General features: G+C 33.3%; 1 protein-coding gene across 1 annotated transcript in view; it reads left to right on the top strand.

The window, feature by feature from the left end:
• The first annotated feature begins 2777 nt into the window (after positions 1 to 2777).
• LOC129940844 (putative RNA-binding protein Luc7-like 1) overlaps positions 2778 to 18051 on the top strand; it is a 61034-nt gene continuing 45760 nt past the window's right edge. The window contains exons 1-2 of the mRNA XM_056049348.1: positions 2778 to 3260; positions 11305 to 11396. Of these exons, the coding sequence (XP_055905323.1) occupies positions 3200 to 3260; positions 11305 to 11396 (153 nt within the window). The 5' untranslated portion in view covers positions 2778 to 3199. The remainder of the gene's footprint in view (positions 3261 to 11304; positions 11397 to 18051) is intronic.

Raw genomic sequence — 18051 nt, 5'->3', positions numbered from 1 at the left:
TTTGAAAATTTTGAGAATGTATGTCCTAAACAATTTTACCACTTTAACGGTCTTGAGTTGGTTAGACAGCATTTGCTTAGATATTAGAAATTACATTAAGCTATTGCAACATACTTAAGCGCAAACACATTCGAAGTCATGGTAAATTTTCATGGCAGCAAGCATATCTTCTTACAAGAAGTGCACATAAGAACGTTGTGTAAAAAATGCAATTGATGTTTTGGGAATTAACCTACAATTTAAAAATTTTCGTTGCTTCAAGAGCAATTAACTTCTTAATATCCATTTAAATTTCATGACAGAACTATTTCAGAAATTGAAATATAGTTGCCCTCTAACTGAATTGAACAAAGCCATACAAAATTGAAATACGGAGCCGTATTTTCGAAATAAAATGCTTTGCTAAATTTAATCTTCATTAAGTTCTGGAAAAAATTTTGTATGGAACCTAAATTTAGCTTGAGCTGAGTCCCATGCTTAAACGGTCGCTAGACTATCAATATTATTGAGCAATATTTGATATTGCACAATATTATTAAAAGTGTAGGGCTCATATTGAATGGTTGTGCAATATATTGTACGAAATCAAAATCCTTTTGATATTTATTGTGCAACCAAATTTATTGTATAGTCTGTGGATGTGTTTGTACAATATTTTGTGATAACATCTCCCTGAATTAAATGTCAAAAAATAACAATAAAGAAGAGAAACGCAAATTCATAGTGAAATTAATCGAAGTGTATGAAACTTTGCCTGCTTTGTGGAATGTGAAGTGTAAAGAATATTCCAACAGAAATGTTAAAAGTTATCAATACAAAGAAATGCTTGCAAAATATCGCGAAGTATATCCTGACGCTGATAAGGCTCAAGTGATCCAAAAACTGAACTCTGTGCTGGAGCCGACGAAATTGTTGAACCAAGTTTGTGGTATTTTTATGCCATGCATTTTTAAGGACATTAGAGCAACCATGCTCTTCAAAGAGCAGCATGAACAACAAAGCAAATGATACAAATCCGGAAATGTCCCAGGTAACATTTTTTTTATTTTGTATTTATGAAATGCAAATTATATAAATTTATATTGCCATGAAACTTGACCTTCATTATTAAAATAATGACAAAAGCTATCTTTGATAGATTTGACGCTGGCAACTGAGTTTCTACTGTGAGAATTTTGTAATGTAGTCTATTGACTACTCGTTGGCCAATCGCCATCGATAATTTGTCCTGAGTGTAGATTTTCAACATCTATGATGTTTCTTGAAATATATTTGGTTGGCTGATTTCGTCTTAAATAATTATGCAGATAGCAACACATTAAGACGATTGTTTGAGCATTTTCAACAATTCGGCTCGCTCGGCTGAGACGATAATTAAAGATTCGTTTCTCCTTATTTAATCCAATTTGTCCATACGGTTTCATGAAGTTGTTGGTCAGTGCAAAGGCATCATCACCAATTAAAACAAATGGTAATTTCTTATCACAGTTTGGTATTTTACGAGGTTCAGGAATATGAAGTGATTTATTTGTAAACGCTTTTCCAAATTCCGTGTGACTTAAAAATCCTCCATCCGATGTTTGTCCGTTTATGCCAGCATCTACCATCATAAATTCATAGTCTGAATTTACAACAGCCATCAGAACAATACTATGGTATTTTTTGTAATTGTAAAAGTAGGAGCCTGAATTGGGTGGCTTTTTGATTGCCACGTGTTTCCCGTCGATCAACCGCAAACAATTTGAGAAATTCCTTCGGCCACTATATCCATTAGCAACTTCTATCCATTCATCTTCTGCTTGTGGCAGTTATAAATTTGAAAATGTAATATGAGTTTTTTTCAGTTTTCGTATCTGGATCTGAATAAAGGTCTAGATCCATATCCATGTACACAAATATAGTTAAAAATTATAAGTATTTGTTTTATTCGTTTATATTGATTCTTTTATATGTCTCTTTACAGAAAACAGATGAACAAAAACCGAAAAAAGATAAAACAAAAAACGACGGATCTCAGAGTTGATTTCTTTGGTTCGGAAACGGTTTCAGGAACCAAAGAATGAATTTGAACAAATCTCCGCAGCAAATCTCTTGCAAAAATAATAATTAATTTTTCAACGCTATCAACTAGCATTTTTTTTAAAAGAAAAATGTATTATTATTGTAAAGTTTAACAAAATAAACACAGTACAATCAAGATCCAAAACTTTCTTCACATATCCATCGAAACTTTAGAAGGGCTGGTAGCATTTAGGAATAGATGACAACAACGCGAAGTTGGTTATTAGCCGTCCATATTTAGTATGTCAATAATAATTAAATATCAAAAATCACTATGAGCGCTATATGCAACTTCACAAAAATCCTACGTACTTGTAAATCAGTTATCACAAATAATCAATAAAAACCATTTTATCAGTTTATGGTTACACAAATTCCAGGAAATCTGTCGATTCTTTGACTCATTTTATAAATTAAGATCAACCGCTTACAAAATCATTGTAAGCTTACACTAATATTTATAACAAAAGCCCATTTCTATAATTTCAATTCATTTTGTAATTGTCTCTAAAAAATACTCAAATTTTCTACATATAAGTTAGCGAAGCAAAATAATTTGTTCCGAAGATAAATAACTCTTGGCATCACTTTTCTGTCATTCCATGTTTCAATTCCCATATTGACTGACATTTGAATTCTTTAATAATCAAACACTACCTTTCTCACTCACTCGTTAAAATTATCTCATATTTCCTTCCTCGTTATCGCTGCTCGTCTGTCGTCTCGTTGTCTTGTCGTTCCATAAACTTTAATTTTCATAGGAAGGGCATTTTTCTTTTTTCCGTCGAGTTGATTTTATTTTTAAAAAATATCCATTTAAAAGTGCATATTTAATTAAAAAGTCGTACTTAAAATAAACTTTGACTGTCAAAGTTGAAGTTGACTAAAAAACATTCATTAAAAACTTTAAACTTGATCCAATTGAAGAAGGCTGAAAAAGCTAAAAAAAAGAACAAACCTCATCTCAACCGAAAACAATTTCTTGAGGTGCACCACTATCTATAGCTAAGCTACGTGCTCCGCTGATACCACACACAAAAACAGCAACTCTATTTTTGTAAAGAAAATACAAAATTACCCAAAAATCGAAGAGAAATTCAACCGATAAGTCGAAGAAGAAGAACAAATCCAGACAAAAATGACTGCAACAGATCAAATGCGACAAATGCTGGACCAATTGATGGGAACTGCACGAAATGGTAAGAAGAAAAAGAAAATTTGTTTTTTTTTATCACATTTTTCTTTTTGTGACAAAACAATGTTATCTCAGTTTATAGCTTTTTCAAATTTTCCGTAGAAATATTTTCACATAAAAATATCAAACATGGATTTAATCGAAATTATAGAATTCGTATAAGTAGGCCAAAAGGTGTGCGCTATAATTACATTCCCAATAATTGTCTGTACTTCAAGTATTGTAATAAATTTTGTGTACCCATACATTGTCCCTCTATCTGTCTATTTATGTGTCTATCTATAACTCTACCACTTTTATTATATGAATAAAATATTTCCACGTAAATTGAGTTATAAATAAACGGGTGTAATTTGTTGATTTCTCAAGGCTATGATGGTCGATTTTGATAGGTGTACCTCAAACTCTGCCCTTGAGGTTTTTCCGTTTTAGGTAAATGTTTAATACTTTAATCATGAGTTCTTTAGGTGAAAAAGCAACAGCAATCACTTTTCGAAAGATAAATCAGAGAAATAAACTGTATTGGTTTTTCATTTTATTTATTAATTTTGGAATCAATCGTTTCAAAGAATAGTTAATTTTTCGATTGTTTATTTTCTTAAAGAATTACTAAAGCAGCTAAGACCTAATGCTTATACATATTAATTTAATAAAAAATAAATTTAGTAACAACGCAAATAGTACTTTATTCGGTCTTGAAAACATTAAAATATAGGCCGTGCATTAATAATAAACTAGCAGCCTTAGCTGAAATTCCTGAAAGGTGGGAAGGGAGGGAAAACAGACTCATATTTATAATTGAAACGCCGAGAAGAAGAAGGGGTTGTAATTTATTCGACACTAACTTTTTAATCGCTAAGAACTATACCTATTTTTATAAGAATAATAAATATTATTTATGTATCACCTCTGACTTAAGATCTGACGGATGGAGATTTATCTTCACCGATGGCTCTAAAACTCCGGACACTACATCTTATGCGGTGACTGATGAAAACATATCAACCATAAGCATTGGTATTCTCCCAGATTTTACCTCGGTCTTTACAACAGAAGCATTTGTTATACTCCATGCTACTAAAGCTGCAGCCAATCTTTCTGAAAAATGCATTATATGCTCCGACAGCATCTCAGTATTCAATTCACAACGCAAACAACAACACCGAAATCATATCAGTAATTAGATATTAATTCATAAAATTGAATAACATTAAACTAATGTGGACTCCAGGCCATGTTGGAATACTCGGAAACGAACATGCCGATAGTGCAGCGAACTTACCTAAAAACGCACCTGTACTCACCTTCAACATTTTCACCAAATCCGATCTCCTCAAGTACCCGTGGCATGATGGTTAGTGCGTTGGACTGTCATGCAAGCGGTATTGGGTTCAATCCCTGCCTGTGCCACCTTAATTAAAAAAAAAAATAATTTTATCGGGTACTGCCTCTTGCGAGGAATTGACAAATCCTTCAAGAGTAATCCTTGTCATGAAAAAGTGCCTTCTCAAACTAGCCGTTCGGATTCGGCATTAAACTGTAGTTCCCTTCCATTCCTGACAACAGTACTCGCACACAGGAATGGTTGAGAGTTGTAAGTCACTAGGCCCTGGTTCACAACGGACTGTTGAGCCACCCCATTTAATTTTTTGATCTCCTCAAGCATACCGGAATGATATCTTCTGCAAAAAATAGTCACGACTAGAGCCTATATCAGCATCACTACAAGGATATACTATACATCCCTTAAAATCTAAGCCGATGTACCCTACTAACTGTTCGAAACAGAAAATAACCAACTTCTCTAGACTTCGACTTGGAAACACTACTGCTTCCCACCAACACCTCCTCAACAAAAACGACCCTCCAACCTGTTCCACTTACAACACCCGCCTTGACAAATTTTGGTACATTGTCTGTTGACGCAGCCAATAAATAAAAAAAATTTCAAAAATATTCCCGTAAATGAAATCATAAAAAATCCCAGCTTAACAAATATAAATAATATTACTGAGTTTCTCAAAAAAGCAAAAATTGTAACTTGAATTTTCAAGCAAATAAGCCAAAAGTCTCTGATGCTAGGCTTTAATATTAGCTTTAGATTAATTGCTTGTTAATAAATATCAATAATAATAATAATACTTTGAGCTGATCGGCGTGGACGTGTTGCTAACCCACACAAAACCGTATCAGTCCTATTTACTAAGAAATATCCCTCCATATATTAAAGGAATCCAATTAAAGTTCTCAGACGAGGTTGTCTTATTTAAGGCTCTTATTATAAACAAAACACCAAATTGGAAACGTAATATACAAGAAACAGTCAACAGAGCTATTGTACCTCTCTTCTACTGCAGAAAAGCTATTGGTAATAAATGGGTTGGTTATATATGGTTCATCTGTCCTACTCCTCAGGTCTCGTTCCGAGCGGATGGAAAACCACATTTGTCCAGCCTATTCCCAAAAAAGGCGAATCTTCCTCACCGTCTAATTATCGACCGATTGCACTTACGTCCCTTCTTTCCAAGGTCATGGAAACGCTGATTAATTGTCAAAAAATCAAATGGGGTGGCGCAACAGTCCGTTGTGAACCAGGGCCTAGTGACTTACGACTCTCAACCATTCCTGTGTGCGAGTACTGTTGTCAGGAATGGAAGGGACCTACAATTTTAGGCCGAATCCGAACGGCTAGTTTGAGAAAGCCCTTTTTCATGACAAGAATTACTCTTGAAGAATTTGTCAATTCCTCGCAAGAGGCAGTACCCGCGAAAAATATTTTTTTTTTTAAATTAAGGTGGCACAGGCAGGGATTGAACCCAAGACCCCTTGCATGACAGTCCAACGCACTAACCAACATGCTACGGGTACTACACCGTTTTTAATAATTATCAGCTCAGGAAATATCTTGAAGAACGGAAGCTTCTTAATGACCAGCAGTATGGATTTCGTAGCAATAGGTCCACTGGTGATCTCATGGTTCATCTCACCGAACAGTGGAACAAATCTTTACATAGTTTTGGAGAAAGTATGATTATTGCACTAGATATTTCAAAAGCATTTGATAGGGTTTGGCATCAGGCTCTCTTATCGAAAATGCGTGCTTTCAGTTTGCATGAATCCCTCCTTCATTAGATTAGTAATTACCTTTCGAATCGTTCAATACAAGTTGTATTGGATGGATTCAATTCTGAAAACCACAAAATAAATGCTGGTGTGCCCCAGGGCTCTGTTCTATCTCCAACACTCTTTCTCATTTTTATTAATGATCTCCTGTCTGCAACATCTAATCCAATACATTGTTTCGCTGACGATAGTACTCTTAGCTTTTCATATTCGTTTTCAGATTCACACCCCTCTTCTTCGGATGTGGAACTGCAACGACAAAATATGATAAGCTCATTAAATTCCGACCTAAACAGCATTGTACAATGGGGAAAAAGAAACCGCGGGGAATTTAATGCTTCGAAAACGCAATGCTGTCTTGTATCGTTAAAGCGAAATATACCCCCGCTGCCATTATCCATAAATGGCACTTGCATCGAGGAAACTGAACATCTCGATATTTTTGGTATGTGTATCACCAACCACCTTTTGTGGAACGATCACATACGCGATGTCGCCAAAAATGCCACAAGATGTTTGGGTTTTCTAAGGCGATGCAAGAAGTTTTTCTCCTCCTCTGATCTGGCTGTTATTTACAAAACTTATATACGTCCAAAGCTTGAGTATAACTCCCATATCTGGGCTGGTGCTCCTGCAACTTACTTAAGCCTCTTGGATAGTATTGAACATAGAGCATTTAGATTGATTGATGATATTACCATCATAAGATCATTTACGTCACTTGAACATCGTCGAAATGTTTCTTGTCTCACCCTGTTTTACCGTTTTTTTAATGGTTTATGCTCTAGAGAAATAGCCAGCTGCATTCCTCCCCTTAAACAGTTCAACCGTAACACTCGCGCTTCTAGGAATGCTCATCAATATACCCTCGAGCCCATTTTCGGCAGTACTGTCAAATACAGAGATTCATTCTTTAGCCGTACTACGCGAATGTGGAATGTTTTACCACACTCTGTCCTAGTCATTGCAATATTCAGGAATTCAAAACCAATGTGCACCGACATCTCCTTTCAACCCCTCTCTCTTTCTTTATTAGTGCTCTATGTGTCTACATAATAAGGGTAATATATCCCTTTGAGTGTGCGCTTATTATAAAAAAAAAACAGCGGTAATCTGACCGATTTTAATGTAAAGTGTAACAGTATGGTGGGTTGCTTTTGAAAAAGCTATAAACCGCGACAAACTAAATAAAGGTCAACTTTCAGCTTTCCCATGTATAAGTGGATCGCTTCGCTCTACTCTATCTGCTGCACTCGACACCGCACCCTTTCTAATACCTCTTGATATATTTACAAATAAATAGCTGCAAGCTCTGCTTTAAGCCACAAAGCTCCAGCGCAGTGGGCCACTCCGTAATTCTTAAGTATTTGAAATCAATTCCAAAGCACATAGACTACATCATCATCCAACTGCAATTTGACAGAAACTTCAAGATTTCGATACGTTCCAGATCTTTCTGGGAGGATAGGGCATTCCTAGAAGACGAGTCAATCCACTTTTACATAGGTGGATTAAAAACAAATGAAGGGGTTGGTGGAGTTGTATACTCCGAAAGACCAAAATTAAGTCTCTCATTCCCCCTTCCCAATCATTGTAGCGTGTACATTTAGCGATATCAACATCTGATATCCTAATTTTCTCAGATAGTGATGCCACTATCAAATCTCTGGACTCTATCTTTTAAAACTCTATTACAGTACCTAATTGTCGTTTTTCCTGGGCGCCGCTATTCTACTACGTTTGGCTAATGCTGAAATATTAATCCTTACATGTAAACTATTGCTAAAGCCACACGCTATGAAGAAAACAAACATCAGGTGGAATAAATTCAGAAGCTGTATGGATTAGGAAGAGGAGGAAACAGTTCCTCACTTCCTTTGTGAATGTCCTGCTCTATCTAAGAACGTAAGAATTACGTAACGCAAGAATAACTATAACGATCTAAACAATCTCAATCAAATTAATAATCAGCCTCTCACGTTTCGTAAGGGACTCAAATTGGTTTAATTGAGAAGAAAGCTTTAAGATTTATGTGGTATTACAATGGGCCAATAAACCTAGATTGTTTCCTGCTTCATAACGAATAGCCACTTTAACCAAATTGACCTAAATAGAAATTTTTGAAAGTACCATATTTGGTGCAAACTTATTCATTTTCAATAAAATTTTTGTTTAAACATCCAATTCAAAGTTTCGATCTTCAATTTATGTATTTTTAGGCATAGCCAAAAAAAGAAGGAAAAGAAGTTTAATTCTGCTTTTTATTGTATCGAGTAGAAGGTTAATAAATCTTCTTAACTATTGTAGTATATTTCGAGCAGAGCTACTTGCGCTTTTCAAAGTTCCTAAAGATCTTTCTTCCTACTCCAAGTTTAGTAAGGTCACTTTCTGGTCCGCGGCCTTTTTCTACTACGTTTTACGCGACCCAGCTATTTCAGTTGTTGGACTTTTATCCTTCTGGGTTAAGTTTAGCTCTTCGTTGCATCTTTTCTTCCATTCACCTTCTATGCATACGGGACTGTAGATCACACGAAGAACTTTCCTCTCGAAGCAATCTAAAGAGTTTACATCCGCAGGACGGGGATGATCAGAGCTAAAACCCAAACATTTGTATGTGGAGGTTTATATATTTTGAATTTGAAAGGGGAAAAAAGAGTAGTTTGAATGAAAAATTTGTGTGTAGCGATCGCACAAATCCAAATAATATTTCAAATGCTCATCTTGGTCTATTATATTTTTTTTCAAATTCATCACTGTGTTGCGCCACCTTTGGCTTTGGTAACTGGTTCCCAGCGTCGAGCCATAGTGTCAATTAACTTTTGGCATTCTTCACCATTAAAAGATTTCCAAGTTGTCCGAGTTGATTCCTGCCGCAATTTTTGCTTCATTTTATGTCAAACGGTTACGATTAAGGAAAGGTCTGTGCTGCTGGGAGGCCATTCCGTTTAAGGAATTGCTGCAGTAGATAACCACGATCGATCTAGCCGTATGGCAAGAAGCACCATCCTGTTAAAAAATATAACTTCTATCACTTGATTGAAGTAATGTTATCGAGGGTAGAAGCTGTTCTCCAAAAATGTTTTGGTACTTGGAGCAAGCAGTGTTTATGAAAAGCTTCCATTGCATTACTTTTTACATGTTTGCGTTTGTCATCAAAACAAACTTCGAATCTTAAATGATCACGTACAGCCATTGTTTTAAAGGCAAGTTTATGTGTTGTTTAGCCCACTCAAGTCGCATTTTCTTCTGCTTAGGTGTCAAAAGTGGTTGCAAGCATTGATTCTTTTGAGGTAATTTTCCACCACCTTTCGACAGATATTGGGCGGTATCTCAGCCATAATTTAACGAATGTTGGTTAAACGTGCTCAAGAGTTAAAGGTTTATCTGCATAAACACGGTCTTAAGCGTAGACCCACAAAAACAATATTCTACAATAATAGGCAAAAATGTTGGTTATCATACGACCATCCCGCTCCGAATTGACGGTGACAGTCGTTCCATCATCGAATCGAAGAACGACAATTTTGTTTATTAACATACCCACCGAGTGAAAAATATGCTTCCCATTCCCATTCGACGTATAGACTGTCAGCTGGCTTTAGTTGTTGTGTGAGCTGGACTTTATATGGTTGTAGGTGTAGATTTAAATGTAAAATACTCCATAATTTGCTGTACGGCAGTTCTAATTCCTGAGAACGACGAGGAACCGACACATTCGGGTGTTGGGCGACACTTTTACTTACAGCAGCGATATTTTCAGTGTTACGAGCGAAACGATGATGCACATGCCTTACAATATCTGTAACCAATGCAGTGTCTTCAAATTTCTTCACAACTACTTTGGTTATTCTTCATACTTCATTTGATGAAGCGAACACGATAACCCATGTGAAGAAGAAGAGGCTAAGGAGGACATTCTCACTTCACGTCTGAATGCTCAAGCCTACCTAGAAAGAAAAACAAACTAAACACTTTTCCAACGAACGCAACTTTTATTCTTTTCCAATTATTAAAATCCTAAACATCAAACAGAGATTGTTAGTTGTTAGTTCTTAGTTGTTAGTTGTTAGTTGTTAGTTGTTAGTTGTTAGTTGTTAGTTGTTAGTTGTTAGTTGTTAGTTGTTAGTTGTTAGTTGTTAGTTGTTAGTTGTTAGTTGTTAGTTGTTAGTTGTTAGTTGTTAGTTGTTAGTTGTTAGTTGTTAGTTGTTAGTTGTTAGTTGTTAGTTGTTAGTTGTTAGTTGTTAGGTGTTAGTTGTTAGTTGTTAGTTGTTAGTTGTTAGTTGTTAGTTGTTAGTTGTTAGTTGTTAGTTGTTAGTTGTTAGTTGTTAGTTGTTAGTTGTTAGTTGTTAGTTGTTAGTTGTTAGTTGTTAGTTGTTAGTTGTTAGTTGTTAGTTGTTAGTTGTTAGTTGTTAGTTGTTAGTTGTTAGTTGTTAGTTGTTAGTTGTTAGTTGTTAGTTGTTAGTTGTTAGTTGATAGTTGTTAGTTGTTAGTTGGTAGTTGGTAGTTGGTAGTTGGTAGTTGGTAGTTGGTAGTTGGTAGTTGTTAGTTGTTAGTTGTTGGTTGGTAGTTGGTAGTTGTTACTTGTTACTTGTTACTTGTTACTTGTTACTTGTTACTTGTTACTTGTTACTTGTTACTTGTTACTTGTTACTTGTTACTTGTTACTTGTTACTTGTTACTTGTTACTTGTTACTTGTTAGTCGTTAGTTGTTACTTGTTACTTGTTAGTCGTTAGTTGTTAGTTGTTAGTTGTTAGTTGATAGTTGTTAGTTGTTTACAGAGTTTTCAAAAGAATTTTAAAAATCATTATAATTTGGGTTCCTCCTAAATAATTTCAATTGCCATTAAATTTTAGTCCTTTTTGATTCTTATTTTCTACAGACCAGAACATAATTTAATATCATTTTTTTTTAAATTATTTCCAGGTGAAGGTGGACGTAATTTAAAATTTTCTGATCCAAAAGTATGTAAAAGTTTTCTTCTGGGATGTTGTCCTCATGATATTTTAGCATCAACGGTAAGTTAATACTTATTTTATTTATTTATATGTCCAAACAAACAATTTACAGGTTATAGGTTAATTTAAAAAATTATAATTATAAATATTAGAATCAAAACTTCGCTAAGCAACCATCACGAAACTTTTAATTAATTTATATTTTTTTTGTTGATTTTTTTTGTTCAATGTACTTTTCAGAAAGAAATAAAATATGATAAAATTATCAATGCAAATAGTTAAGGTCTCTCTCTCGCGCATTGTATGTATAACTTTCAATTGATTTAAAATTAATATTTTTAAACAATCAAAAATTATCCCATCTTCAAGTCAAAAAGATCTTAATTAGCACAACAAAAATTCATAAAAAAAAGAAAACTGTTGCTGCAGGAGCACGTGGGTTCCTTGAGATTTCCAATTAAAAAAAAACTAAAGCTGTAGGAATAAAACCAACTGGAAAAAACAATGACTGCGGCATTCCGTTATCCGTGAGTTGTGTTTGTTTGATTAGGATTTTATTTTCTTTACTTGTTCTTTTTCTTTTCTCATAACAATTTTTTTTATTCTGAAATCTTAAAATTCCTTATAATTTAGTTGCGAAGTAGATTCCTGAGTTTTTGAGGGACAAAATAAAAGTCAAATCACAAATCGAAAAACAAACTAAAATGGTTGCACATTTTTCTCACTTCCTCCTCCCTAAATATTTGTGGGTTTATTGAACCGGGAAAATTGTAAGTAAAAAATAAAAAAAAAAACAAAAAACCAAAAAAAAAAAATATGTTTGGAAAATTTAACTTTAAAATTTTTAACTTTTTGTGTTAAATTAAACCCAAAATAGCAGGCACCACTGTGAGAAAGAAATAGCAGGATTTCATAGCTTAAAAGTAACAAAACAAACCAAAAATCTACCCAGATATTTACGTACGTATAAAACTTGAGAGTATTTTATAAAAAAAAAACTAGATATTTGTTTTAATAAAAAGAGATTTAAATTCCAATTTAAAAACAAAAAGAAACTTCTTTCTTGCACATTATTCTTAAGAAGTGATGATATCATCTTCAATGTTCAATGATGGTGATGGATTATGGTGTGTTACGCTATTATCTGCGCATCCACTGTACTCGTAATAGTTGTTCAAAGTTGGCTTCATTTGGTAAGTCACATAAATGTAAAATGTTGTTTCTTTATATATTTGTTTTAAAATTATATAAATGTAGTTTGTAATATATTCATCGGATGTATAGGTCTTACCTTATGATTAATATCAATCTATGAATTTCCAGAGGAAAGTAAAGCATACCAAGAAAATAAGGATATAAACTTTAAATACTTTTTCTGACCCACAAACAAATATATTCATCAACTTTTTTTCCTGTAAGATTACTTAAAACGGAAACTGACTAGTATCAAGTAATACTTTCTGTTTCGCAATAAAGACCTTTATTGACACTCAATTAGCAACGCATCACTTATTCGGCCCTATTACCATCAATTTTAAAAGCTACTCGTATCATAAGTTCCCCTAAAGAAAATTTCACTTTGAATTAGAAATAAGATATCGAGCACTCTCCAAAAATATTTAAACAAATGATGCACTCTGTTATTCAGTTAAATTTCGAGCAGGAGGCTGAACTCCATCAACGAAAAAATTGAGTTTCTCAATTGCACATCTCTAACTATGTTAAAATTGAGTGAATTGAAATCAAATTCCAAATGTGAAAGTGAATTGAAAAAATGTCGATAAGCATTTGTTATAATTAAAAAATATAAGCTGCAAGACCCTGGTTGTCTAAAAGTCAACAAAAAGACGTCTGAAAGAGTTTAATAAACACCTCATAATAGCTTTCACGGTTTCGTAAATCCAGAATCATTACTTTACATCGGACTATAGTCCTGATATCATTCACAAGTAAAGTGCGATCCATATTTATTAATTAATGGGCTTAAAATTTGAACGAAAAGACGTCATATTAAATACTGTTAATCTCCTTAACAAATTGTATTTATATTTATAAAGCTTGGTTCAAACAGCTGCTTAAAAGTAAAATCAAACTGCAAGATCAATAATCACTTTATGATCCTTTGATAAATATGAAATTGAATATCAATTTCTTCATGGATTCTACCATGTTGTCTAAGGGTACCCGTCAATTCTTAGAAGAGCTTGTTTAAGATCTCGAACAAACTCAGATCGACATACATTCCTTTGTCTTGAATACCCCAAAAGATTTTAAGTGCAACTTACTTCGGAAGAGCAAGCAAGACAATACATTAAGTTTACAGTATGAGTCTAAGCCAATATGTTGTTTCCTGACTTAGGTGAATTCTAGCATTGAATTACCGATGAATTCTGTTGATTTGCCGAGAATGGAATAAAACTGCTTGGAAGCAATTGCCCGCAGACTCTACTGTTCATTTCCGAAAGAGAAACTGCAATTTGAGATATCGTGTTAAAGAAAAAGATCACCAAATAATTACTTAGACACTGCGCCGTAAGGAAGATGCCCCTAGTCCCAACAGTATCCATGCATTCCTTCGGGAACATCTAAATTATATTATTTTCTGGTATAAAAATTATCTTTTATTAAACTTGAAGGCACTCATCTTAAATATAATATGTCAAGGGAAATTCTTATTAAAACCTACAGATCGGTGTCAATTTTTTTTTTTGGCAAATTTCCGTCTAACTACCTTGTGGCTATGGTTATTTACGGACTGTTGCGCCTCCTAATTTATTTATTTTTAATGTTTGGATTTTTGCGAAGAGCTTTAAAATCTGTTGTTTTTGAAATTTTCGTAGACATTAAGCTTTCTTTTACTTCTAGAGCGCTTGAGTGGGAGTACTATGTATGTATGGTGAAAAATTTACCGATTTTCATGAATTCTTATTCACAAAACTATAAACCACTTGTTGACGAAAATTTGGGTGCATAATTGGTACATATTTCAGAGCGTACATACATTTTTTTTATCGATTTAAACCACCTTAAAAGGAGATATTGAAACAAAAGTAGAAGGTCCCTGGAAAGTTGGACATGGACCAGCTGTATTATTATCTTTTTGATACCCATAATTTGTGGGTGAACCTAAAAAATCAGTTAGCTCAAAGTTAACCTGATGTGCATTCCTAGAAGTACGAGTATCATGGTAAACATTTAAACTCGCATAAGTAGTAACCAGCTTTGAATGTTCCGGAAAGCCGCTACGAGCGTTTCCACGGCTAACGCGGATATCAGCTGAGTTAACCGTACATTCAAATCCAAGAAGCACAATTTTGTGGAAAAATATCAAAATTTAAACAAATACTTCTACATATTCTACCAATTTATGCTTAAAAACGGTTTTTGGAATCGTGTACTTCCCTCTTAAAAGAAACATTTCGTTACCACTCACATTTTGTCCATGTAAAGTCGAACAACAATACACACAATCTTGTCATTTTCAACAGAAAACAGCCATCTACCCGCGATTCCAAAGAAGAATTTTGCCGCCTTAAGTTTGTGTAGTTATGATTTAAAAGTCTTTCAATCGGTTTCAATTATATTGTGTGCTTAGTGTAATGCACTCAAATTTTGTAGCCTTATTTAAAAAGAAGAGATTATTCCTGTAGCCATGTCACCTAGCTCCTCGCCTTTGTGCGGAGTCCTTTATAGGAGATTATATGTGGAAAAAGACAACGTCGAATAGCCCCGCACTAGTAGATGTAGTAGGGCAGCTCATTGGGTTTTGAAACTAGATGAAACCTGCTTGTCGGGGTAAGTGGCAAAAGTTGGGCCTTTATGATTTTGTCTAATTCCATAGATACCGATATGGTGTTATTAAATTCAATTTCCCAACAACTAAATCTATTTTCCAGGGCCGCATATATAAATCAAAATTTTGTTATATTCTAGAGATTCTAGAGTCGTTTACCTTAAAACATCCAATGAATATTTAGTGTTTAATTTTTAATTTAACAATTTTTGTATTATAAAAAAAGTAAGTTAAAACAACATTTTACATGAAACAAGAAATCCATCGATATTACGATTTTCTGCAGAGAAATGAAAATAACAAACAAATTTTGTTGGCGTTCTCATCTTGCGCATTCAGACCTTTTGCTTTTTCTGGTACGTATTTTTATCATAGAGACGTCGTCGTCGTCGCCGCCAAGTCGCAAGTACAATGTACGTATGTATTTATTGCATTTTATTTCAAACTACTATTCATCATCTTACACGATGTTTATAATCTTCTAACAAAATTTTAAATAATTTTAAGGACAACACTAAAAACACGTGTTTTTTGGTACGTATTAAAAAAAAAAACACATTTTCTGAGAAGTACATACACAAATTTCGTGATTGATTAAATAGAAAATTACAAAAAAAAAATAATTAAACAAAAATTTGGGAAATCCATTCGCCCCGTCATGTATGTTAGTCTTTAATTTGGTGAGTAAAATTTTATATAATTTTTAATTAATAAAAACAACAGAAATACGAACTACAAAACAAATCTTCTTTGTCTGTGCGAGGTTTTTTTTTTTTACACTACTGTAAATAATAAGAGATCCTTAGGTAATTTTATTTATTTTTGAAGAAAGAGAAATAATAGACCCAGCGTATCTCATAACTCTCTTTCTCTGTCACAAACTTGGTTGCTTGAAATACCATTGAAAGTTTACCACATCATGGGGTTTACTATCTCAATTTTAAAAGTTTATGTAAGTCTAAAAATATGCATTATTTTATTTATATTTAAATTTATTACATATAGTTTTTAGTTTTGATTTAAAAAAAAAAACATTGGTTAAAAAGTAAAATAAATTAATTTAAAAAACAGGTACTATAGTTTGCAAGCGAATTTGTGTTCTATACTTTTGTAATTGTTACGACGTGGTATTCTTCTTTTAAGGTATCCAAATTTAAACAGGGGTGGAATCGGCTAAGGTGATAGTTGACTAAAATTTATTTGATAGTCAAATTGTCTTATCATTTCCATTCCGTCTGTGTAAGATGATTCAACTCAATTCAATTTGATTGAACAATTTAAGATTAAAATTATCAAAATTCATTGTTGCCTTGGTGAAATCTTAAGTTGATTCTTATAAAATATTTAACTAAAAGTACCAAATTGGCTGTGTTTGAATAAAATTCTTACTTTTTTCGAATGTCGTAAGCTTTGTCGATCACAGGAATGTGTTTTTTTTACGAAAAAAAGCGAACTAAGCAAATTTTCGAGTCGTTTGTGAAAGCGTTTAATAGTTCTATTAGGAATAACCATATTTGTTTGAAAATGACTATCACAGTGTTGTTGTGACAGCTTTTTGGGTATCAATTTGACTATCACCTTAAGTAGATCAAATTCGATCATTTTGATTGTTATTTATCGAACCCAGACTTACATTTGAACTTTCTATATAGTCCTAAGAATAGTAAATTACTTTGGTTTACTGCATTACATGAGGTCTGTTGCTTGTTCTTCCAGAATTGGCTTAGGCTTTCGATTTACAATTAATTCATTAAGTTAATAATTTTAGAAACTTGAGTACTAGAGAGGGAATATTATTTGCTTCGACTTGGTAGTGTCCCAAGTGTTTCCTCATTTGGTTAATTAGTACTTCACGTTTTCCCAGGGATGTTAGAAAATCTACAACTGGTAGTTTCTGTTGGGCTACGGATGACAGGTAACTATTCAGTTTACAGTGAGTAGGCTTTTTACTTTTCTTAAGTAAGTCTATATTTAAGCCTTTGCAGTCTTTGAAATATTGTAATGTTTTGACCTGTCTTAATGTTACAAAGTTATTAACAGATTTTAATCCTTTTCATCTACTTTTAATTCTTGATATTGTAATTAATCACGTTTCTTCCTCCTCCACAGGATGAAAGGTCCTATCAGTAAAGTTGGGCCACCTACTTCAGCGCATTTTGCTATGTTCCAAGATCAAAGATTCCTGTACCAATCCACTGATCTCTAGTTGGCATTTGTTTTGGTTTTGTAGCTTCGTTTACACAATTTTTTTTTGCAACCTAACTTGGCTGTTAAGTTTCTCTCGAAGTTATAAGTTTTAATCATGCCATCTCTTGAGTTGTGATTTCGATTGGTATTTAAAAAACTGTGCTGATTATTTAAAAAAGGAGTGTTTCCTAATTCTAGATGTTTTCTAGCAGCTGTTACGGTGGATGGCGTGCAAATAATTAGAAACGATTTTTTATAGCCATTTTGTTTTACCTGTCTTGCTTTCTTCTTTAATATTTTTTTAATTTTCTTTTTGCTAGAAATTTGTTTTCGTATCTATTTTATTTCATTGCATTTATCATTTTATTTTTGAATTTATAAAAGAGATGAAAAAAAAAATAATTAAAACCTGAAAAAATAACAAAAACTGGTAGGGCACATAATTAGAAACACACGTTTATGTTCTTTAATATTTGTTTAATTTATTACCATTTTAGCTTTATGATATTATTTTTTAATACTTTACTAAATATTATTCAATAGTTTGTCGAATAACCACGGTAATCAATTACACACTTTAATCTGCTGGGCATAGAGCTAACAAAATTTTCACAAACTTTTTTTAAAATCGATTTCCAAACATCGTGAATTTCTTAAAATAAATTAGGCATATTTCTTGTAGCTCATTTTTATTTGTAGGTGATGCCGTAAGTTTTCTATTGGGTTAAGATCCGG

Source organism: Eupeodes corollae, chromosome 1 (genome assembly GCF_945859685.1).
Source record: "Eupeodes corollae chromosome 1, idEupCoro1.1, whole genome shotgun sequence".
NCBI classification, from domain to species: domain Eukaryota; kingdom Metazoa; phylum Arthropoda; class Insecta; order Diptera; family Syrphidae; genus Eupeodes; species Eupeodes corollae.
This window is presented reverse-complemented; position numbering and strand designations above follow the sequence as displayed.